This window comes from Chanodichthys erythropterus, chromosome 10 (genome assembly GCF_024489055.1).
Source record: "Chanodichthys erythropterus isolate Z2021 chromosome 10, ASM2448905v1, whole genome shotgun sequence".
Taxonomy (NCBI): Eukaryota; Metazoa; Chordata; class Actinopteri; order Cypriniformes; family Xenocyprididae; genus Chanodichthys; species Chanodichthys erythropterus.
The window spans coordinates 19,709,074-19,731,349 of NC_090230.1; the positions used below are offsets into that span (position 1 = coordinate 19,709,074).

General features: G+C 43.0%; 2 protein-coding genes across 6 annotated transcripts in view; one reads left to right on the top strand and one right to left on the bottom strand.

The window, feature by feature from the left end:
* Positions 1 to 8,079, bottom strand: part of LOC137027849 (uncharacterized) — a 25,680-nt gene extending 17,601 nt beyond the window's left edge. For all 5 annotated transcript variants that reach the window (XR_010896091.1, XR_010896092.1, XR_010896093.1 and 2 more), the window contains exon 1: positions 7,650 to 8,079. Coding sequence is in view for 2 of the 5 variants with exons in the window: in XM_067396420.1 (XP_067252521.1) it covers positions 7,650 to 7,655 (6 nt within the window). In the remaining 3 variants the exon portion in view is untranslated. The remainder of the gene's footprint in view (positions 1 to 7,649) is intronic.
* LOC137027848 (insulin receptor-like) lies at positions 2,044 to 21,624 on the top strand. Its single transcript, XM_067396419.1, has 9 exons — positions 2,044 to 2,305; positions 4,757 to 5,305; positions 15,968 to 16,289; positions 17,524 to 17,663; positions 17,780 to 17,921; positions 18,144 to 18,358; positions 18,439 to 18,565; positions 19,801 to 20,048; positions 20,524 to 21,624. The coding sequence occupies exons 1-9, from the start codon at positions 2,227 to 2,229 to the stop codon at positions 20,529 to 20,531; spliced, it is 1,830 nt and encodes a 609-aa protein (XP_067252520.1). The 5' UTR covers positions 2,044 to 2,226; the 3' UTR covers positions 20,532 to 21,624.
* The last annotated feature ends 652 nt before the right edge of the window (positions 21,625 to 22,276 follow it).

Sequence of the window (22,276 nt, forward strand, 5' to 3'; positions counted from 1 at the left end):
AATAATAAAATAATAAAGTATTCTCGAAAACACATTCGGTTATGTCTTAATTGAACGAGGTGAGAATTCGGAATCGGATGTGTATATTGGATGTGCGCGTGCATGGAGTCTTACTCTTAAAGTGACAGCAACCTAAAAATACCTGCGGTTGTCTGTCATGTCAAACAACAAAACACAGCTTTAACAAAGATTAATCTATATTACATTACATTTACACAGTGAACAGTTTCATTTTATATTTAATTATTACATTTCTGTACACAAATTAATACTACAGTTAGAACTCATATTTTATTTGTAACTTTATGTTGCATTTATCTATGCTTGTAGTTGGTGTATAGTATTTGTCCTTTGGGGGGAGGGGGGCTAGGGCAATCTCGCCTAGGGCAACCAAAGGGCTAGAGCCGGCCCTGACAACATTAGTAATATTAGACAGTATGTTATCCCACGTAGGAGGCGACAGAGTTCAGAGCGAAGGGTGCACCTCGCTGGACACATCCTACACATCCCCGAACAACAACACCCAAAGTGGACACCACCGTGAGAATGCAGGGGACAGGGAAGACCAAGGAAGACATGGAGATAGATGTTTCATGAAGACCTGAAGAATGTCGGTGTCCCATGGGAAGATGTGGAGAACATGGCCACAGATTGGATACATTGAAGGACACTTGTTGCCCAGTGGGCCCAGCACAGGACTTGATGATGCTGTGAGTTTATAACTGTAGGGCAGGGGTTTTCAAAGTCCGGACTCCGGTCCAGATCCGGAGGGAATTCAATCCGGACCCGCCTCCATTTTGTATTTCAAGAGTGTAGGTATGGGTGCTGGAAATGGTCAAAATTGATTTAAAGACGCCGTTTCCTTTATACTCTTGCATTTAACCCTAAAAAGGGCAAGACCATAAAGAGACATCAGAATATTCATAGCAATTTTTTTATCTTATTAGGACACAAATCATTTTTGATTTAAAAAAAAAAAACAACATGACTTTTATTTTTGATTTTAATGTTTGTATATATGCTATATTATAAATCATTTATTAATTTTAATTTTATTACATTTTTAATTTGAATGTTCATTATTATACATTATTTACTATTTAATGTGAATTATACATCATTTAATTTTCTTACATTTTTATGTTTGAATTTAATGTTTTTCTGTTTATTATACATTAATTGTTCTACATTAGTAATTAATATTAATTTGAATTATCATCATTTTTACATGTTTTTATATATACTATACATTAACTGGTCTACATTAGTAATTAATATTTATTAATGTTAATTTTCATACATCATTGTTAATTTTTTATAATTTTTCTTTTTGATTTTTTATATATATAATCAAATTTATATAATCACATTAATTATTATACATAATTTATTAATGTTAATATTAATGTTAAGTATTAAAAAAAAAATGTTTTTAACCTTTTTTTCATGTAAATGTAAATGCCAAATATGACACAACAGGCTTTGGGGCAACATTTATGCTTCCATCTGTCAATTATCATAAAATTGCATATGAGCTAAATAGACATTCATACCTGATGTACGAAATATGATACTCAACAAGACGCACATGCACGCGCACACACATCAAAGTGCATTCAACCTATATTGCACAATGTCCCATATTTCTTTCCTTTATAGGTTTGCTCATTCTGTCAACTGATATTTGTTTATGGTCACCCTGACTATTATTATATTAACTGTCACGTAATTTTACTGTACTGTTTTGGAGAAAATTAAAGGCAAACTCACCCCAAATATCAAAGTGCATTCTCGCACTTACACCATGTCCCATTTTCAAACACTGAGAAAGCGCTGCCGGTGTCAGTAAATTGAGTTTTGGAGAGATATTTATCGAAAAATGATATTTTGACAGCACTTTTAACAAACTTCAAACCTGAAAGATTCGGGGCTTTTGACAAAAACATTCGGGACTCCCCCCTTAGCCCACCCCTCCGCCCCTGTTTAATAGTATTTAACCCGTGCTGTGTAGGCAACAATTACTTAAATTGAACATTATTTTTAACTGAAGCACGCTGGACCCCTGCGTCCTCTTCTTGTAGGGTCTCATTTAAGTTGTCTCTGGGATTGAGACTTTATTGGCCTGGATATAAGCTAATTCACGTTTTATTTTCCTTTGGGTTTTTTTCTGGACATGACAGAGGTGGATTTATTTTTCAAGAAAACTAAGACGTGTCGCGAGACATAATGCGGCTGGACACATCTGTGGTTGTTTTGGTCACTTTCGCCTACATCGTGTGCCTCTGCGGATCGCTACATGGAGAAAGTGAGTAACAACACGCTTTAATTCACAAAATGCTGATATGTTATTCCGATGTGTGTGTGTACGCTCCGCTCCGTTTTGGCGATTGGGAAATGTTGTGGACATGTTCTCATGGTCATGTACCAGCGATTTTTACGTCCAATCCTTGTTGCCCATACGTCATACAGTAAACATTTTACTTGTATTCATATTATATATTATTTTCATTGCATTTATCAACCTACTAAAAAGTAGAAATAATATATAATACACCACACTCCGTGTCTGTCAAGCATATCATATGATTTGTGATCTCTCAAGTGTCATTAGAGGCAAAGCTTCAGAACTAATTATAGTTAAATATAACTCATTTCCAGGTTTGGGAGGGTTACTTTAAAAATGTGTTCCGTTACAGTTACAAATTACTTCATAAAAAAGTATTCAGTAACATAATCCAGGTACCACAATATAAAAGTAATGTAATCTGATTACTTTTGGATTACTTCAAGGTCACGTATAGAAAGACAGAAAGAAATAAAAAAAAAATTAACAAGATAAATAGCATTTTTTAAATTTAATTTTAATTATTTCTTCTCAATTTCTGCAAGTTTTTAAATGTTACACATTCCGTACTTTTGAATGGGTCTCAACGATATATATATATATATATATATATATATATATATATATATATATATATATATATATATTTTTTTTTTTTTTTTTTTTTTTTTTTAATGATAAATTATCTATTGCAATATTATTATCGTTGTTGTTGTTTAGAGCTTAAAAATATAAAAGTGACATCAGATCATAACTAAACTGAACAAGCTCGGATCAGACATTTCTGTTTATGTTTGCTCTGCTTGAAATTGAATTTTTAGCATTTTGGTTACTTTTAAAACCTTTTTAAACTAAGCAATAATGTCTCAGTTCCACAATTTGGGAATACACAGCACTGAAAATCCTATATATGTAAAGGGCTATACAGACATCTAGTGGCTACAGTATGGTATTACAGATTATTTTTTAGTCCTTTGATAAAGAAAGTGTTTTCGTTGCTGGAAGGCAGAGTTTGCACTGTACAACCATGTTATTTGCATTTTCTTCTTTGAAAACAAAATAGCAGCGGAAATTTCATGAATTCAAAGTGTTCCCCGTGGCCAGCGCGTTTCAACTATTAGTGGTGATTCAAATCTGCGTCTGAGGAGATTGTAGATGGGTATTATTTGCGCATGCACCAGCGGGTTGCTCGCGTGAGTCATCACTGGCAACAGAACCAGGAACTACTGCCCTGTTTAAAAAAACAGCATATGCTGGTAAGGTATGTTTTGAAGCTGGGATGCTGGTTTGAGCTGGCTTGAGCTGGACCAGCATGGACCAGCATATAGGACCAGCATAGTACCAGCATGGACCAGAATAGGACTAGCACTTGACCAGCATAAACCAGTTCAAACCATCATAACAGCTTCAAAACATAGCTTACCAGCATATGCTGTTTTTTCAACAACCAAGCAGTGCTTAAAATGATGTTATTATGGCAAAATAATGATTTATTTAGTTTTAAATGAAACCATTGTAATCCTGATAGTATTTATTTATTTATTTATAAAATGTAACTGTAATCTGATTATTACGTTTTTTGACGTAACTGTAACAAATTACATTTTTTTGGATCCTGATCCACATGTGCGAATGAAATATAATAGCCATAAACCAATTCATAAATCACAAATGAGAAATCGGGAAATCCATTTATTAAACTAAACGAAAAAACGAATAAACGATCCATCTTTTCATTTCTCATTATTCCATTCCAAATAGGAAATGAAATGATCAAAACGTCCACGGACCGTGCACTACTATTATAGAAGTAAAATAATGCCATATGTTTTTCAAACAAAAAGCATGTTGATTTGCTCTAATTAAATTCAACATGGTTGTATATTTAAGCAGTGAATATTTCAATTCAAATCATTTTACACACATTTTCATTGTTAAAAATGCAATAATCAGTATTCACCAAAATATTCATTCTGTTTAAAAATACAACCTATAATATTCAGCAGGCAATTTTCAGTCCATTTTTTAAATACTTATTAATACTTATTTATGAATATTTTATTTGCATTATACAGCTCCGACGTGTTTGCGAGGGAACACTGAACATGTGGACATCCAAATATGCTCAAACTCAGAGCAAGGGTTTAAACTTTTATTTTGTAATTGCAGTTAACTGTTTGCATATTTAGAAACATAATGATGTATTCTCCTGTGTTGGTGTGGGTTCATAAATGATTTACCTTACAAATCTGATGAAATGACGCACATTGTGTTCCCAGTTGAACGTTATAAGCAACCCAAACTCACAGCATATGTAGAGATGCACTTTGCGACACTCCACGCATGTAAATGTTAACAGTTCATGTGGAGCAGCATTTACTGTAAAATACTTTGTATTTTCTGTTGTTGCAGTTTGCCCCAGCATGGACATCAGCAATAGTGCGACCAACCTGCGCGTTCTCGAGAAATGCACGGTGATCGAGGGCCACCTGAAGATCCTGCTCATGTTCAAGACCAGACTGGAGGACTTCCGAGGCTTGAGTTTTCCAAAGCTGGTCATGATTACAGACTACCTGCTCCTCTACCGCGTCTACGGCCTGGAGAGTCTCGGCGACCTCTTCCCGAACCTCACCGTCATCCGTGGTAACAACCTCTTCTTAAACTATGCCCTAGTCGTGTTTGAAATGATCCAGCTGAAGGAAATCGGCCTCCACAGCTTGACCAGCATTATACGTGGGGCGGTACGCATCGAGAAGAACCCAGACCTCTGTTATTTGTCCACTCTCGACTGGTCCAAGATCTCAGACTCGATGGAGGACAACCACATTGTGGCAAACAAGGATGACCGGGAGTGCGGAGACATTTGCCCGGGTACCATCACGGGAACGATAACCTGCAAACAGACCACCATCAACGGGAATTTCGGAGAACGATGCTGGAACCAGAACCATTGCCAGAGAAGTGAGTTGCATTTCTTTTTCTTTTAAAGCTGCTTTTGAAGTTTTTCCGAATAACATCGCCCACAATTGTTATTTACCCTGAAAATGAGGCATTGGCACAGCATTTCTTTCTACACTGCCCGCTGTTTTAATTTTATTAGGCAAATACTTGACTGGATCATAATTACAGTGATTATTATGTTTCTAGCATGCTTTATGTTTGGCAACGGTTCTTTTAACCCTAACAGATGGAGTGTGTAGCTTTTCATTTCTTAAACAACCATGTCAGAAGATGTATCATGGCCATATTCCAAGATGACAATGTCAAGATTCACCAGGGTTAAAATTGTAAAGGAATGGTTCAGAGAAAATGAAGAATCATTTTCACACATGAATTGGCACCTCTGTGTCCTGACCTTTATCCTCAGTGTAAGTCTTTGGGATGTGCTGGAGGAGACTTTACAGAGTGCTCCCCTCTTGCATTGTCAATACAAGATCTTGACCAAAACTTGATGCCCCTCTTGATGGAAATAACATCACAATATTTATTTTCATCAAGAGCTGCATGAATTCTTGTTTCCTTGCTTCCTTTCCTTGCATCTTAGCTCTACCCCATTAGAATGCGAGGGAAGGATACACCTGTGTGTCCTCGCTCATGACTCCTCAGGAAGCTTCCTTGCTCCTCATTAGAGTGCAATTAGAGAATTGAGATGTCGTTCAAGATGGCTGAGTTTGATTGGTTTCCGGGTCACGAGCTGGAGGACGGAGAAACGAGGAAACGAAGCCGCATCAATTTGAGTATTGAGAAGCACCCATAGCTTTAGGTCACTAGTGCTAAGCCGGTCGGGAAGGTAGCCCAGGTACACTTAGATAGTAAAACATGCGATCCCATGAGGGAAAAAAAGCAGAACATATGTCTTGGTGATAGATCTGCTTGTTTTGGGGAGTGTTTTGTCTGTCTGTCATGATTGGGTGAAAAGTTGCTTTACAAATGTATAGCAATAGTCTTTGCACAGCTGTTGCACAACAGCTTTTTTTGGCATTGGCTGTACAAACTGTAAATGATCTGTTTAGATGTTTGTGTTGAAGAGGGCTCTGCCGTTTCTCCTGCTTGGTTGGGGGGTTAATTCATGTATGTTGCATGTGCAGCAGCATGTCTTACATGCTCACAGTAATGTCTGTGAATGTATTGGCAGTAGCAAGTCTCAGTACTTGCTCTGCAGCAGTGTAGCAGATCTATCCCGCCAAGAACAAATACATTGACATTGCTATTAGGGCTGCACGATATTGGAAAAAACTGACATTTCGATATTTAGTTTTTCTGCAATATATATTGGGATATGATCTTAACAGATGAATATATTTTGAAAGTATTAATCATTGTAAGATGATTAGGGTGATTTAGTAGGTGAGTGAATACGCATAGAAAATAATGAACAAATTACAAGCATAAATATTGTAAGGTATAGTTTTGTTTCATGTCTTTTATTTTGTAGTTTGATTGATGTTGCTTGTTTGTTCTGTGCTTCCCTTGTTCCTCTTGTGCTTCTTTAACTCATGTATTTAAAGCCTCTTGTCTGCCATGTTTGGATTTCGTGTATTGATGTTGTAACCTGCTGTTGGTGAGTTTCATGTTTCTAGCTAAGCCAAGGTCATGTTCATGGTTATGTAATGTTTATTGTCAAGTTTAGTTTTGTTCAGTTTGTTTAAATAAACTGCACATGGGTTCTTTAAGCGCCCCTTCAGCGGACTTAAATATTACAGAATACACAACCCACGTAATGTTTTCACGGTGTTCTCAGCCAGGTGATAAACAGGGTTCCTATGCAGCTTGGAAAAGTATGAATTTGATTTTAGTATTTTCCAGGTCTGAAAAAGTATGGAAAATATTTTTGTTTCCAAACTATTTCCCCTATTCAGTTTTCTGAAATATAAAATTAAAAATTTCTAAAAAATAAATCCATCATACAAGCAGAGGCAAAAGTTTTGTGATTGTCAAACACAACTGATTGAATTCAAGGCACACATATTACGTAAAACTGTTTGTCTTTACCATAAGCCAGTCTCTTTTGAACTTCACTAATTGAATGTGTGTATTCCACTAAAACCAGCAACACATTAATAATATGTAAGTTAATTTCTCACGAGTAGAAAATATTGCCCTGTAATGGGAAAGTTAATGTCTGTTATTGATCAGAAAGTGCTCCTAAATTTTTTTTCACAAGTGCTTTTAAGAAAAATGTTAGCGTAGAGCCCTGCTGATTCATTAAAAGAATTGGTTCATATATTTCATGAACAAACTGGTCCTTTTTAGTTAATTAAAGGGTTAGTTCACCCAAAAATAAAAAATGTCATTTATTACTCACCCTCATGTCATTCCACACACAGACCTTCGTTCATCTTCGGAACACAAATTAAAATATTTTTGATGAAATCCGATGGCTCAGTGAGGCCTTTAATGCCGGCAATGTCACAGAATTTCTCAAAATCCAGAAAGGTACTAAAGACATATTTAAAACAGTTCATGTGACTACAGTGGTTCTACCTTAATATTATAAAGCAATGAGAATACTTTTTGTGCACAAAAAAAAAAAAAAAATGAAATGGTGATGGGTGATTTCAAAACATGTGATTTCAGCAGTTTGATACACGATTTTTGACACTCTGATACCGAATCACCTTCGCATATGCATTGTGTAATCTGGTGATATCAGCTTGCCTCAACAACTCTTCTAAAGCTTGTTTTTGTTTGTCGAGTTCTTGGACCGATGAACCTTGAATGATGGGTCACCTGGACAGTGTGTTTGTCACATTTATTCCAGGGTAAGGTTGCGTAAACAAAATGTTTTGATGACTTTGGCCACGTTCCAGTGCTTTCTTTCCTTCCTTCCTTCTAACCATGTGACTCCGGTGCCTCAAGCCTTTTTTCCCTTTTCCTCCGGGTTTGTTTTTTTTTTTTTTTTACATTTCTACACCTTCCCTCTCCCATCTTCCTCACTCTACCTCAGATAACAGCTCTGAGTTCCCTTTCAGTCGGTCACGTTCGACGTACGTCAGTAGTGACCGACGAATTGGGATATCGCTTAGAGAGCCCTATCATCTTCGTGTAAACTAAAACAAGCCAATGGAATTGGCGTGCGATATTTGCATAATGCGCACCGCCCCCGACAGGTGTATATAAATAGGAAGCAGATGCAATCGCACTCTGTCTTTCGCTTCGGAGCCATTCACTGGTGTCCTGTTTTAGAAGACTCCTTTCATCGTTTGTTTTATTCTAAAACATTGCCTCAGAAGAGGATTTACAGTGAGCTTTCAGTGCTGGTGAAAGGGCATGTTCAGCGAGGTCGCGAGTCTCCGAGGAGCTGAGCTATAAGCTCAAAAACTGCTGTTTTCACAGCAACACAAAGAGTGTGTGCGTGTGTAGCGATTTGGGCCGGTTCCTCGGTGTGTCAGGGAGTGGTGTACCTGACACATCGCGTCGCTCCCTGGGTGCTTCAGCACGAGTGAGTTGACTTCCCCTTCTAAAAGAGCTTTACAGACGAACCCTGACAGTATGTCATTTCGTCTGTGCGTTAATGGGTGCGGTCGTTCCCTGGTCCCTGCTGATGGGCACAATCGTTGCATCTCGTGTTTGGGCATTCTGCACGCTGAAGCAGCTTTTGTGGATGGTTCATGTTCCCATTGCGGGAACATGACTATCGCGATGCTGAGGTCGAGACTCTCCTTCCTGAAGTCTCAGGAAGCGGGGGTCCCCTCTCCTATGCCGCGTACGACCGTTTTTTCCGGCCCCGGGAACCGGAATGACGGTACGGCGCTGTATAGGAAGGGTGACCAGAGGATTACGGTCAGGGCTTCCCCGCCGAGCGGAAACGCTCCTCGGGCCCATGCCGCCTCATCAGCACCGCAACCCATCGTGCCACCGTTGGTTTCCGCTGGGCCCTCTACGGACTGTCCAGCCGTTACCTTTGGTGTGCTGGCGGCGGATCGGATGTCGATCGCTGCATCGGAAGGTGAGCCTGAGTCCTCGGGGGAGGATTCGGACGCGCTGCCGCCCGGGACGGTAGCGTTGCCCGAGTCGGATCCCGAGCTCACGGCTGTGCTCTCCCGGGCCGCCTTGTGCGTCGGGCTTGAGTGGAACCCTCCACCCTGTCCCGGCCCATCTCGGTTGGACGATTGGTACTTGGCGGGGGGTCGCGCTGGTCAAATCCAGCGTCCCGCCCCAATGCCTTTCTTCCCGGAAGTACACGATGAGGTGACCAGGTCTTGGCAAGCTCCGCATGGGGCTCGTACAGGGCCTGGTCCCTCGTCCGCCTTCACCTCCCTGGACGGCGGGCCAGCCAGGGGGTACGCAAAGATCCCGCCAGTCGAGCGGTCTGTTGCGACGCAATTGTGTCCAACGGCCACTGGCTGGCGCGGTGAGCCGCGTCTCCCGTCCCAGGCCTGTGAATTCTCAGCCGGTCTGACTGAGAAAGCTTACCGTGCCTGTGGGCAGGCTGCCTCTGCCCTGCACGCGATGGCCCTTTTGCAGGTCTATCAGGCAAAAGCGCTGTCGCAGATGCCCCAGGAAGGTCCTGACCAACAACTGCTTGGGGAGCTGCGCGCTGCCACTGACCTTGCCCTCCGGGCAACGAAGGTGACAGCGCGTTCTGTTGGCCAGGCGATGTCTACTCTGGTAGCCCAGCAACGCCACCTCTGGCTGACCTTGACAGACATGAGGGAGACCGACAAACATCGGTTCCTGGATTCCCCCGTGTCTCCGGTCGGCCTTTTCGGCGACGCGGTGGAGAGCTGTGCCCAACAGTCCTCCGCTGCACAGAAGCAGGCTGAGGCTATCAGACATGTCATGCCACGGCGGTCCGCTGCTGCCTCCACCCAGCCGCCCGTGGCTCAGTCTCAGCCCGCTCGTCGCCGAGGGCGCCCGTCTGCGTCTTCCTCCGCCCCTGCTAAGTTGGCAAAGCAGCAGCCTACACCAGCCAAACAGCAGGGTGCCGGGCGTGGACGTGGTGCGGAAGGTTCCTGCCCTTTGGGAGAGTATTCCATCTGCTCTCCCACCCCCGGAGGAGGGCCGGGGTGGATTTTGTGGCGGCTGTCCATCTACCGCCGCTGGCTCTCCGGAGTCCAGCGGTACCCACTTTGCCACAAAAAGAGCAGTTTCCTCAAACTCCAGGTCACAACAGGGGGTATCTGCCAGTGTGCCAGGCTCCGCCTCGCCGCTGACAGCTCCCTCCCCATTCGCCAGCAGGTGGCAGTGTGATGGTGCAGACCGCGTCCCGTGCGCCGTCTCCCATGCACACTGCTGCCTCGCAGAGTCCGACCCCACTCCGGGCCGCCCCCAAGCCGTCCGAGTCGGGTCCCTCTCTGCCTTGCTGCCCCACCCCCGGTGCGTCTGTGGTGCCTTTGGTCCCGCTGGCTCAGTGTCTGGAAGCGTGGATCACGCTCCCCAGCCTGTCCAGTTGGCTCGTTCGTACTATCAGACTCGGCTATGCGATTCAGTTCGCCCGGCGTCCCCCGGTCTTCAGGGCTGTCCACTTCACTCCGGTGTCGTTGGACAGTGCACCTGTTCTCCGGGTGGAGATTGCTGTCCTCCTGGCGAAGGATACAATCAAGCCGGTCCCTCCAGCCGATATGAAGTCGGGGTTCTACAGCCCCTACTTCATTGTACCAAAAAAAGGGCGGTGGGCTACGGCCAATCCTGGACCGTCCCCAGGATTGGTCTGCAGCAATAGACCTGAAGGACGCGTACTTTCATGTCTCGATTCTGCCTCGACACAGACCCTTCCTAGGTCGGTCTGCGTTCGAGGGTCGGGCATGTCAGTACAAAGTCCTACCCGACAGGGTTGTAGCTCCCAGCCGGTTGGGTCTTCAGGTCAACTGGGACAAGAGCAAACTCGCCCCCGGGTAGAGGATCTCTTGTTTCGGTCTCGAGCTAGACTCGGTCGCACGGACTGCGCGTCTCACCGAGGTGCGCGTCCAGTCGGTGTTGAACTGCCTGAGCTCGCTCAAGTGCAGGACAGCGGCTCCACTGAAAGATTTTCAGAGGCTCCTGGGGCATATGGCATCTGCAGCCGCGGTAACGCCGCTCGGATTGCTTCATATGAGACCGCTTCAACACTGGCTCCGCGGCCGGGTCTCGAGATGGGCGTGGCAGTGCGGCACGCTCCGTGTCCCCATGACACCGAGCTGCCGTCGCACCCTTGTCCGGTGGTTGGACCCTTCGTTCCTGTGGGCCGGAGTACCCCTCGAACGAGTGTCCAGGCACGCTGTGGTCTCCACAGATGTCTCTGCCATGGGATGGGGAGCCACGTACAACGGGCCTGCAGTGACAGGTCTTTGGACGGGGCCTCAGCTGCATTGGCATACCAATTGCCTCGAGTTGCTAGCGGTTCGTCTTGCGCTGGCCCGCTTCAAGGAGCTGTTGTCAGGCAAGCACGTTCTAGTCCGCTCACTAAGCACTGCGGCCGTTGCGTACACCTACCGTCAAGGTGGTCTACGCTTCCGTCGCATGTTGCAACTCGCCCGCCATCTCTTGTTGTGGAGTCAGAAGGATCTGAGGTCCCTTCGGGCCACTCGTGTCTCAGGTGTGCTCAACCGTGCAGCCGACGAGCTGTCACGGCAGCATCCACTTGCGGGCGAGTGGCGGCTCCACCCCCAGGCGGTCCAGCTGATTTGGCAGCGTTTCGGCGAGGCCCAGGTAGTCCTGCTTGCCTCCCCGGAAACTGCCCTCCGCCAGTGGTTTTATTCCCTGACCGGCGGCACGCTCGGCACGGATGCCCTGGCACACAGCTGGCCCCCGGGTCTGCGCAAACATGCGTTTCCCCCAGTGAGCCTTCTCGCACAACTCATGTGCAAGGTCAGGGAGGACGGGGAGCAGGTTCTGTTAGTGGCTCCGTACTGGCCCACTCGGACCTGATTCTCAGACCTCATTCTCCTCGTGACAGCACCTCCCTGGCCGATTCCTCTGAGGAAGGACCCCCTGACTCAGAGACGGGGCACCCTGTGGCACCGGTGTCCCGATCTGTGGAACCTCCACGTGTGGTCCCTGGACGGGATGCGGAGGTTCTGAGTGGTCTCCCGCAAGCGGTCGTAGACACCATCACTTCCGCTAGAGCTCCTTCCACTAGGAATCTCTACGCGCTGAAGTGGAACCTGTTCGTCAAATGGTGCGCCTCTCGCCGAGAGGACCCCCGATCATGTTCGGTCGGATCCGTGCTTTCCTTTCTGCAAGATGGGTTGGAGCGAAGGCTGTCTCCCTCCACCCTTAAGGTGTATGTTGCCGCCATTGCCGCACATCACCATGCAGTTGAGGGTAAGTCCCTGGGGAAACACGATCTGATCGTCAGATTCCTGAGGGGGGCCAGGAGACTGAATCCTCCTCGCCCTTCCTCCGTACCCTCTTGGGATTTGACCCTGGTTCTCACAGCTCTCCGGGGTCATCCCTTCGAAACTTTGCAATCAGTCGACCTGAAACTAATGTCTCTTAAGACGGTTCTTCTGGTTGCATTGGCTTCCCTGAAGAGGGTAGGGGATCTGCATGCATTTTCGGTCGACGAAACGTGCCTAGAATTCGGGCCCGGTGCTTCTCACGTCATCCTGAGACCCCGGCCTGGATACGTGCCCAAAGTTCCTACCACTCCCTTCAGAGATCAGGTAGTGAACCTGCAAGTGCTGCCCTCGGAGGAGGCAGACCCAGCCCTAGCTTTGCTCTGTCCCGTCCGCGCTCTGCGCGTTTACGTGGACAGAACGCGAAGCTTCAGGACCTCAGATCAGCTCTTCATCTGTTACGGAGGCCAGCAGAAGGGAAAGGCTGTCTCCAAGCAGAGGATGGCCCACTGGATAGTGGATGCCATCGCCTTGGCGTACGAATCCCAGGGCGTGCCTTGCCCGCTCGGGTTGAGAGCCCACTCCACCAGAGGGGTGGCCTCTTCCTGGGCGCTGGCTCATGGCGCCTCGCTGACAGATATCTGTAGAGCTGCGGGCTGGGCGACACCTAACACGTTCGCTAGGTTTTATAGCCTACGTGTAGAGCCGGTATCCTCGCGTGTACTCGCATCCACTAGTCGGTAGACGTGTTGTACCCTCTCTAAGTGTCGGCTTGCAATGCCATTCCCGCCACTGGCCGGATACGTGCATACTTTCACTCCAGTCGTGTTCCCCGCTTGGCGAACCCTGTCGAGTTCCTCCGCCTCCCCCTTCGGCTTGGACATTGCGGAGTGTCTGATGCCAGGCCTACATCCGTCGCTGACGCTGTCTGTTGGCTGGGGCCCATATGTCGTGACCCCTCTACGTGAGCGGTCCCATATGTGTATTTTCCACGGTTTAAAACTCCCTACGGGCCGAGTCCGTGTCTTTCCCTTAGCAGAGCCAGCTCTGCTGTCACCTGTCAGATGAGTCTCCCCCTAACCAGGTGGAGCCATCCCAGGGACTCCATATGCGTACTGCCCCCCCGGGCCAGTCCATGTGTGTATTTCCCACGTAAACTCCTCCCCCATTGGGTAGGTAGTGGTCTCCGCAGCGTCCCTTACGGGTTCGCTTTCCCAGTGTGTCTAGTTTACTTAGTGGGTAGTGGTTAGACAGCAGTAGACTCTCTCGGTGTAAGCTCGCCCCCTTCACCGCCAGCCGGTGCTATGGGCGGCTGAGCTTGCGCTGGGCACTGGAAGGGGTTTCGTAACTGTGGCGCTTTAGTTGGGATCCCAATTCGTCGGTCACTACTGACGTACGTCGAACGTGACCGACTGAAAGGGAACGTCTCGGTTACGTATGTAACCCTCATTCCCTGAAGGAGGGAACGGAGACGTACGTCCCGTCGCCACAGTTTCTGTACCCTCGCTGTAGTGCGGACACCAGTTGTCTCCTCAGCGAAAAACAGAGTGCGATTGCATCTGCTTCCTATTTATATACACCTGTCGGGGGCGGTGCGCATTATGCAAATATCGCACGCCAATTCCATTGGCTTGTTTTAGTTTACACGAAGATGATAGGGCTCTCTAAGCGATATCCCAATTCGTCGGTCACTACTGACGTACGTCTCCGTTCCCTCCTTCAGGGAACGAGGGTTACATACGTAACCGAGACGTTTTCTCCTATAATGCCTGATGTGTTTGGAGAACACCTGACAAGAGATCAGAGACCATTCCTTCATGCAGAATTTCTCCAGATCCTTCAGATTCCCAGCTCCATGTTGTTGCTTCCTCACTTCAGTTCACTCCACTCATTTTCTTTATGGTTCAGGTCAGGGGACTGGGATGGCCATGGCAGAAGCTTCATTTTTTGATCAGTGACACATTTTTGTGTTGGTTGCAAATTTTATGAATTAAAGATCAAAAGGATATATTATATATATATATATATATATATATATATATATATATATATATATATATATATATATATATATATACAGTGGTGTGAAGAAGTGCTTGCCCCCTTCCTGATTTATTATATTAATGTTTCAGATCATCAAATAAATTTAAATATTAATCAAAGATAACATAAGTAAACACAAGTTCTTCATTTTAAGAACTTCATCTTTGTTTCCAAATGCAATGACTTCAGTTTTGTCTTAGTTTAAATGACGAAAGTTTTGGCACATCCAATTTTTAATTTCGTCAATGCATTTGCACAGGGAGTCATTGGGGCTGTAGTCGTTAGGTGATAGGGCTAGGTTAATCTGGGTGTCATCTGCATAGCTGTGATATGCAATTTGGTTCTTTCTCATTATTTGGCTCAGTGGCAGCATATATAGGTTGAACAGGAGCGGTGCCAGTATTGAGCCTTGAGGGACTCCGCATGTCATGTATGTCCACTCAGACTTGTGGTTACCAATACTCACATAATAACCTCTCCCTTCTAAGTATGACCTGAACCATTTAAAGACCATCCCAGAGAGCCCAAGCCAGTTTTCCTGCTTGTCATGAAGTGTTTTGTGATCGACAGTGTCAAACGCAGCACTGAGGTCGAGTAGTACCAGCACTGATATTTTACCTGCTTTGGTATTTAAGCGAATATTGTTATCGTTATAAGCGCTGTCTCTGTGCTGTGATGTGGTCGGAAAACAGATTGAAAGTTGTCAAAGTATCCATTCAAGCTTAAGAATTTGTTCAGCTGATTGAAAACAACTTTTTCAATGATCTTGCCTATGAAAGGAAGATTAGAGATTGGTCTGTAGTTGCTCAGTATGGTGTTATCCTGATTGCTCTTTTTCAGCAGGGGCTTAACAACTGCGGTTTTCAGGGAGCTTGGAAAAGTCCCAGAAAGAACTGAGGTGTTTACCATTTCTAGGAGATCTGCTTTTAAACAGTTAAAGGATTTGTCCACTTTCAAATAAAAATGTCCTGATAATGTACTCACCCCCATGTCATCCAAGATTATTCTCTTTGTAGTGGACTTGAATTGGCCCCAATCAGTTGAAGGTCAAAATGACAGTTTCATTGCTGCTTCAAAGGGCTTTAAACAATACCAGATGAGGAATAAGGGTCTTATCTAGTGAAACGATCTGCCATTTTCTTTAAAAAAATAAATAAATAAAGGCCGTCTACCATATTCTTCAAAAAGCTTACACTGTATGTCCTACACCTTCCCTATTCAACCTACAGAACGAAAGTGGTGCCAGTTCCGTTTTTTCTGAAAGTTGAATATGGAAGGTATCACAAAATGTGTGTTCTTTTCTCCCTTTCTCCCATCACAGTTTGTCCTTCCGAATGTGTCCATGGTGCCTGTACCCCCCATTTGGAGTGCTGTCATGATCAGTGTCTGGGCGGCTGCTCTGTGCCAGGGAACGCAACCAAATGCGTAGCTTGTCGCAACGTCCTGTTTGGCGAGGCCTGCGTGGAGTGCTGCCCGCCGGGCTACTACACCTTCAAGGGATGGCGCTGCGTGTCCTTAAAATTCTGCCAGGACCTCCACAACCAATGCAAGGGCAAGAGCGGTGACTGCCACGAGTACGTCATCCACAATGGGACCTGCATCCCCAAATGCCCGTCTGGATACACCACCATGAATTCCACCACGTACGTACTGGCTTTTGTTTTTAAATAAATGCAAATACATGAGCCACACTGCCAACTGTTAAACAGCATGACACTTTATAACAACTCAACTCAGATTTTGTTCCGATTTAGACATGAGTTGATGAGGAACAGCGACTTTTCAAGTCAAGTCAAGTCATTTATATAAGCTTTTCACAATACAGATTGTTCCAACGCAGCTTCACAGTGATAATAGGAAAATGAATGGACAGAGATGGTTTTGGCTTTACAGCAGCTCTAGGAAAAAGTTATTATCGAGCTAGAGAAGGGTTTTGATCGAATCAAAACGTTAATTATTAATTTAGGGCTACATTGTCTTTGTGTCTATAGCTGCAGGTCCTTCATCTCATCTGGATACGGCCTGGATCTGGCAGACAACGGGAAACCTCAGGATAAACAGAGAGAGACTAATATTAGTGTAGACGCCATTCTTCTTATGATGTGGCGAGTACATCAGATGTTATAGGAAGTGCTCCCAGTTCCGGCTGACCTAATTTATGCAGCCTAACAATTTACATGATTTGAATTATAGAAGTAGATAATGTGTAGAAAATGGGTTTTATAGATGCTAGAAATGTGGCTTTCAAATGAAAGATTGGTATCAAAGAGCACACCCAGGTTCATAAGTGACGACGAAGACTTGACAGAACAGCCATAAAGTGTTAGACAGTATTCTAGGTTATTATGTGCAGAAGTTTGGTCCAATAATTAGAATTATTGTTTTTTCTGAATTTAGTTGTGGGAAATTACTAGTCATCCAATTTTTTATATCAGCTATGCATTCCGTTAATTTTATGAATTGGTAAGTTTCATCAGGGCACGAAGAAATATAGAGCTGAGTGTCATCAGCGTAACAGTGAAAACTAACACAATGCATTGTTACTTTGTTTTGTGTAATGCATATTTAAGTCAATTATTTGAATGCATTTATGCACCTAAAAAAAGTTTTATGTAGCTACTTTATTTTCATCTAACAACTTAGAAAAGGGCAACTGAATTGAATGATATATAGGCCTATCCTATCTATTATTAGACACACACTCGCACACACACACATATATACAGATAGATCAGTAATGCCAGCTGGTGACATCATTGTTTAAAGCAACATTCAGGCGTGTCTGAAAGCCGTTACTCCCTTTGAACGTCCTCAGGCATGCTCTTGTGGTTTTGTCTTCACCTATTGCTCTTAATTAAAAACATGTCATGCTTTCAGGTTGAACTGCACGCCATGTGCCGGTCGATGTCACAAACAATGTACAGGGGTGAAGACGGTGGACTCGGTCATGGCCACTCAGGCTCTGCGGGGCTGTACGGTGCTCAACGGCAGTCTGATCATCAAGATCAGCAGAGGAAGTGAGTATTGTACACTTACTGAAATATTTTGTAAGCATATATTTACTGCATTTACATGAATTTTCTGTTTTGTGTATGTAACTGATGCAAATGCAAACTCGTCTTCTGTTCCTTAGACAATATCGAGGAAGAGCTGGAGGCCAGTCTGGGTCAGCTGGAGGAGATCACAGGCTACCTGAGCATCCACAGGCTACCTCTCGTCTCCCTCTCCTTCCTCCGCAAGCTGCGTGTCATTCGCGGTGAAATGCTGGAAGCGGGGTAAGACGCCACTGCTGAGCTGTACTGTTGTTGACTTACTTTGTCATTTGTATGACTGATTTTTTTATTTGCCAGTGTCGTGTTCTCAGCACTGTCAAAATAAAAGTCTACTTCTGAGACATCGGCCAATGTTGATAATTAAAAAAAAAAAAAGCCAAATATCGCCCGATATATATCGGTCAACCACTAATTATTTGCATTGTGTATCATTGTTCTTTTTAGGAACTACTCGTTCTATGCCACCGACAACCAGAACTTGCGGCAGCTGTGGGATTGGTCCAAACACAACCTCACCATCCTCAATGGCAGGATGTTCTTCCTCCACAACACCAAACTCTGCAAGTCTGAGATCCTCCGGATGGAAGAAGTGACCGGGACCAAGGACAGTATCACTAAAAATGAAATCAGCATCCCCGCTTATGGAGACCAGGCCTTCTGTAAGACCCACGGTGCTTTTGGTTTCACTGGAGCTTGAGCTTTATGTCAAACCAGACCTAATATTAACCCTGTCTTACAGGTGAGAACAAAGTTCTTAAATTTACACACATCCGCACGACCCACGACAAGATCCTCATCAAGTGGGAGCCGTTCTGGCCCTCAGACTTCAGAGACCTGTTGGGATTCATGGTCTTCTATAAGGAAGAGTGAGTTGTTGTTTTTTTTAAATAATCTATTATACTTCAATGATGTCAGGATATATTCAACAACGAGAACAGAAAATGGTTGGTGGCTATAAAAAAAGACCATTCAACTGCATGGTTGCTTCATGCTTTGTACTATGCTGGCGCACCCATCATGCATTGCAACATTAAACTTTAGATTCGATAAAAGATTAGGCACAGAAAGAGATCAGTGAATCAGACAAGTCTATGACAATTATGGCATCATCACAACAGCCATTAACACCTAATCAACTACTTCTTGGCTTTTTCTTGCCATAACAAATGTGCTTTATAAACACTCAGTTACAACAGCCAGAGAAAACTAATGTTAACGAGCCGAGAGCTCAACTAAAGCAGACACTGATCACCACAACGGTGGCTACAAACATTATTAATTTCAATAAAACATCAACATCCAAATCTGTTAATTCTCAACAAGAACATCTGAACATATATGAAAGAAATAATGTCAAACTGGTTTGTGAACTGATTTCATGCGTTCCTGGGTCAACATATTTTGTTGATCCTGGAAAAACATTCCAGTCTAAAAATTTAGTCTTACCCCTAAGACTACCCATAAGTTATCCCAAAAATCAGAGGCAAATGATAGATGAATAACACTGATGTAGAAGCACCAATTCATGATTTTAAGCCTAAACTTGACATATTCTGTAAACTTGACCCTCAAATCTGATTGGTTGATTTGAATGTTGTTCCAGGATCAACAAAAATGTTGACCCAGGAACATGTTGAACTCAGCAAAATCAGGTTCTGCCTCAGTGTGGCTGAAGTCAGTTATAGTTCTTGTGTTTCTGCTCGTCTCTTCTCTTTTTTTTCTGGACTTGTTTCTCCGTGCTTCAGTGATTCTGCTAATCAGGTGTTCATCAGTGTCTGAAATCACTCACTTCTTTTCATTCACTCTCTCAAGCATTCAATATTAGTGAACTAATGTAGGGAACAGTGAATGAGGGTATAGGGTGTGATTTGGAACACAGCCTCTGAGTGTCGACTGAGTGTCAATGTTAACTCACAGCATATTCCTGTAGGCTTTTTCTCGAAAACAACAAATATTACCCAGAATGCATTGTTTTCTACAGTATATATATAGTTATTAGTTAATATAGTTAATAGTTATTAGTTAATGAAAAGTTCTATGTGTTATGTATAAATTATGTAATCTAAGAAAGCATGAAAATCCATTTTCTTTTCCCATTCAGTCCTTATAGGAATGTGACAGAATATGACGGACAGGACGCCTGTGGCTCTAACAGTTGGGTGATAGCTGATGTGTACCCTCCACCACGCATCACCGAGGTAAACCAGATAGAGCCGGGTCATCTCATCATGCCTCTGAAGCCCTGGACCCAGTACGCCATCATGGTCAAAACCCAACTCGCCGCCTCTGATGACCATCAGGTCTGCGGAGCCAAAAGCGAGATCATCTACGTCCGCACCAACGCCACCAGTAAGTTGCAGCTGTCTGGGAACTGAGGACTGTCCTGCTTAATAAATGTATTATAAGTTGATAGCGCAGTTACACTATTTTTGGTCATTAAGCAACAATTAGCATATAATACAGGTTTAAAAAATGCATATTCATTGTTTATATTTTTAAAATAAATTATAATTGTATTATAATTGTAATAAAATTAAAATTAATATTACGTCACATCATAAATACAGTCAGTCTGGTTAGTAATAAGTGAAGCTGGTAATGCTGTTTGTGGAGTTGTTTGATCATATTCTGCTGAGATGTTGACAGATTAAATGTCCTATGTTCGGTTGATCTCATCTAAGGCTGTGGCTGAAGTCAGATGTAGTTTCTATTTTCTTCATTGATAACATGTATATTTTTTATGAAACAGTTATAAACTTGAATGTGTAAGTGTAAATGTGAAGCATCTATAAATGGGAATGTATGTTTTTTATGATTTGTTTAGAGATCTGACGTGAAGATTCATGAGCGTGACAGAAGAATAATGTTCATTCAGACCAACGGCTCTGTTGTTCCTCCTCTGAATCCACTGACTGATCATGAATATAGATTTACAGTCATACTCTGCATATGAAATATAGCTGACAGATTGATTGCTGTTTGAATCTGTTGATCAGTATTGTGTGCTGCTTGAAATAATGGAATGAAATAATCAAGAACTTTAAAACATGTTTTGCTCTTGTCTATTAATATTAAAAAATGATGAAAATCTCTCTATAATTAAAATGTCAATTAAGTTTTATAAAGTTTGCTTTCCAAATAAATCATCTTTGTAATGTTTCTAACTGTTTGTCTCTATCCGAGTTGCATGGAGTTGTAATCAGTCAACAAGCTGATTTGAGTCATTTGAGTATTAGTGCATTTGTGAAACATCACTTTACAAATGCTGTTTCACCAACACAGACCTTAAATATTAATAGACAACATTAGTAATAATAGACAGTATGTTATTTCGGTCAGTTCAAGTTCAACTACATCTTTTCAAGGGAGGGGTTTCCCTTTTTTTCTTAATAGCACTTCCACTCAGATTCATAATTAACTATCTGCATAGTTAAACAACCACAGAATGAGGACATCGCAGCTTTTACTCTTTAAGTTTAAGTACATGCATGATTTTATTGTGATCTTTTCATGACTGGATGTCTAACAGAAGTAATCTGAATGATCTGTGTGTTTCTTTACTGTTCTGCTGGTGTCAAACTACAGAGAGTTTATTTATTAAACTGGTGAATTTAGGGTAAAACGTGACTTTAAACTGTCAAATTGATATAAAAGAGATTTATTGGGTTTTCCAGAAACTGACAGATTCTCCAGTGCTGTTTCTGTGAACTTTAAGATCAGATTCAACACCATCTCTTTTTGATGATGAAAGATTCAAAGACAAATTTTCATCACAAACTTTCAGCATGTTACTTATTTAGTAACATTACTATTGATGATTTAGGAATATATTATTGTGCAAAATGAGGCTCAAATCTACAGTGATTGTTTCAGAATTGACAACTCTGGTAAGTTTGTATAAAATTATGACAAATGTGTTTGATTTATCTGTAAATACTCCATTAAATTGCTTTTATTTTTGACAGCAGTCTCAATAAAGTTGATGCATTTTTGATATTTCTTAAACACAAAACTCCTAACAGAAGTTGCTCAAGATCAGAATCAGACGAAACTGAATCAGACACAGCATCATACTGAACATTGTTTTCTATAATAATAGGTAAGATTTTAGGGTTCTGCATGTGTAATATATAAAATAATAGGAATATAATTTATAATATAAAATATTTTACTTAAATGTCAGTGTAACTGATACTTCATTCCTTTAGTCATCAATTGTTTATTCAGAATATTGGTGGTATTTAAGGCCTATTGCAGATCAAAGTTCAAGCATGTAGACACAAACAATGTCAAGATGAGGAACTAGAGCAGCTTTACCACAGAAATGGTGAAGAGGTCAAACACATCTCTTATTCTGCTTTCAATGTACAGTTTTTGTTTTGTAGTTTTCCTGAAGTGGAGACTCTGGGTTTTAAATACACATTGAAGTAAAGTAGTAAAAAAGGAAGATGTTCATCACCATTTGGGTTGTTAATTAAAAAATAAAAAATCTTTTATCTGCAACAAGGCTTCATTTATTTGATTAAAAACACATTAAAACAGTAGGCTTGATGTGATCCCTGTCTTAGCTATATTTG

Bases quoted from the DNA above. Each gene is read 5' to 3' on its own strand.
- LOC137027848 (XM_067396419.1), top strand. From the start codon at position 2,227: ATGCGGCTGGACACATCTGTGGTTGTTTTGGTCACTTTCGCCTACATC. The intron at 17,922-18,143 runs GTAAGACGCCAC...TGTTCTTTTTAG, and splicing joins GGTGAAATGCTGGAAGCGGG to GAACTACTCGTTCTATGCCA. The intron at 18,359-18,438 runs GTAAGACCCACG...CCTGTCTTACAG, and splicing joins TTATGGAGACCAGGCCTTCT to GTGAGAACAAAGTTCTTAAA.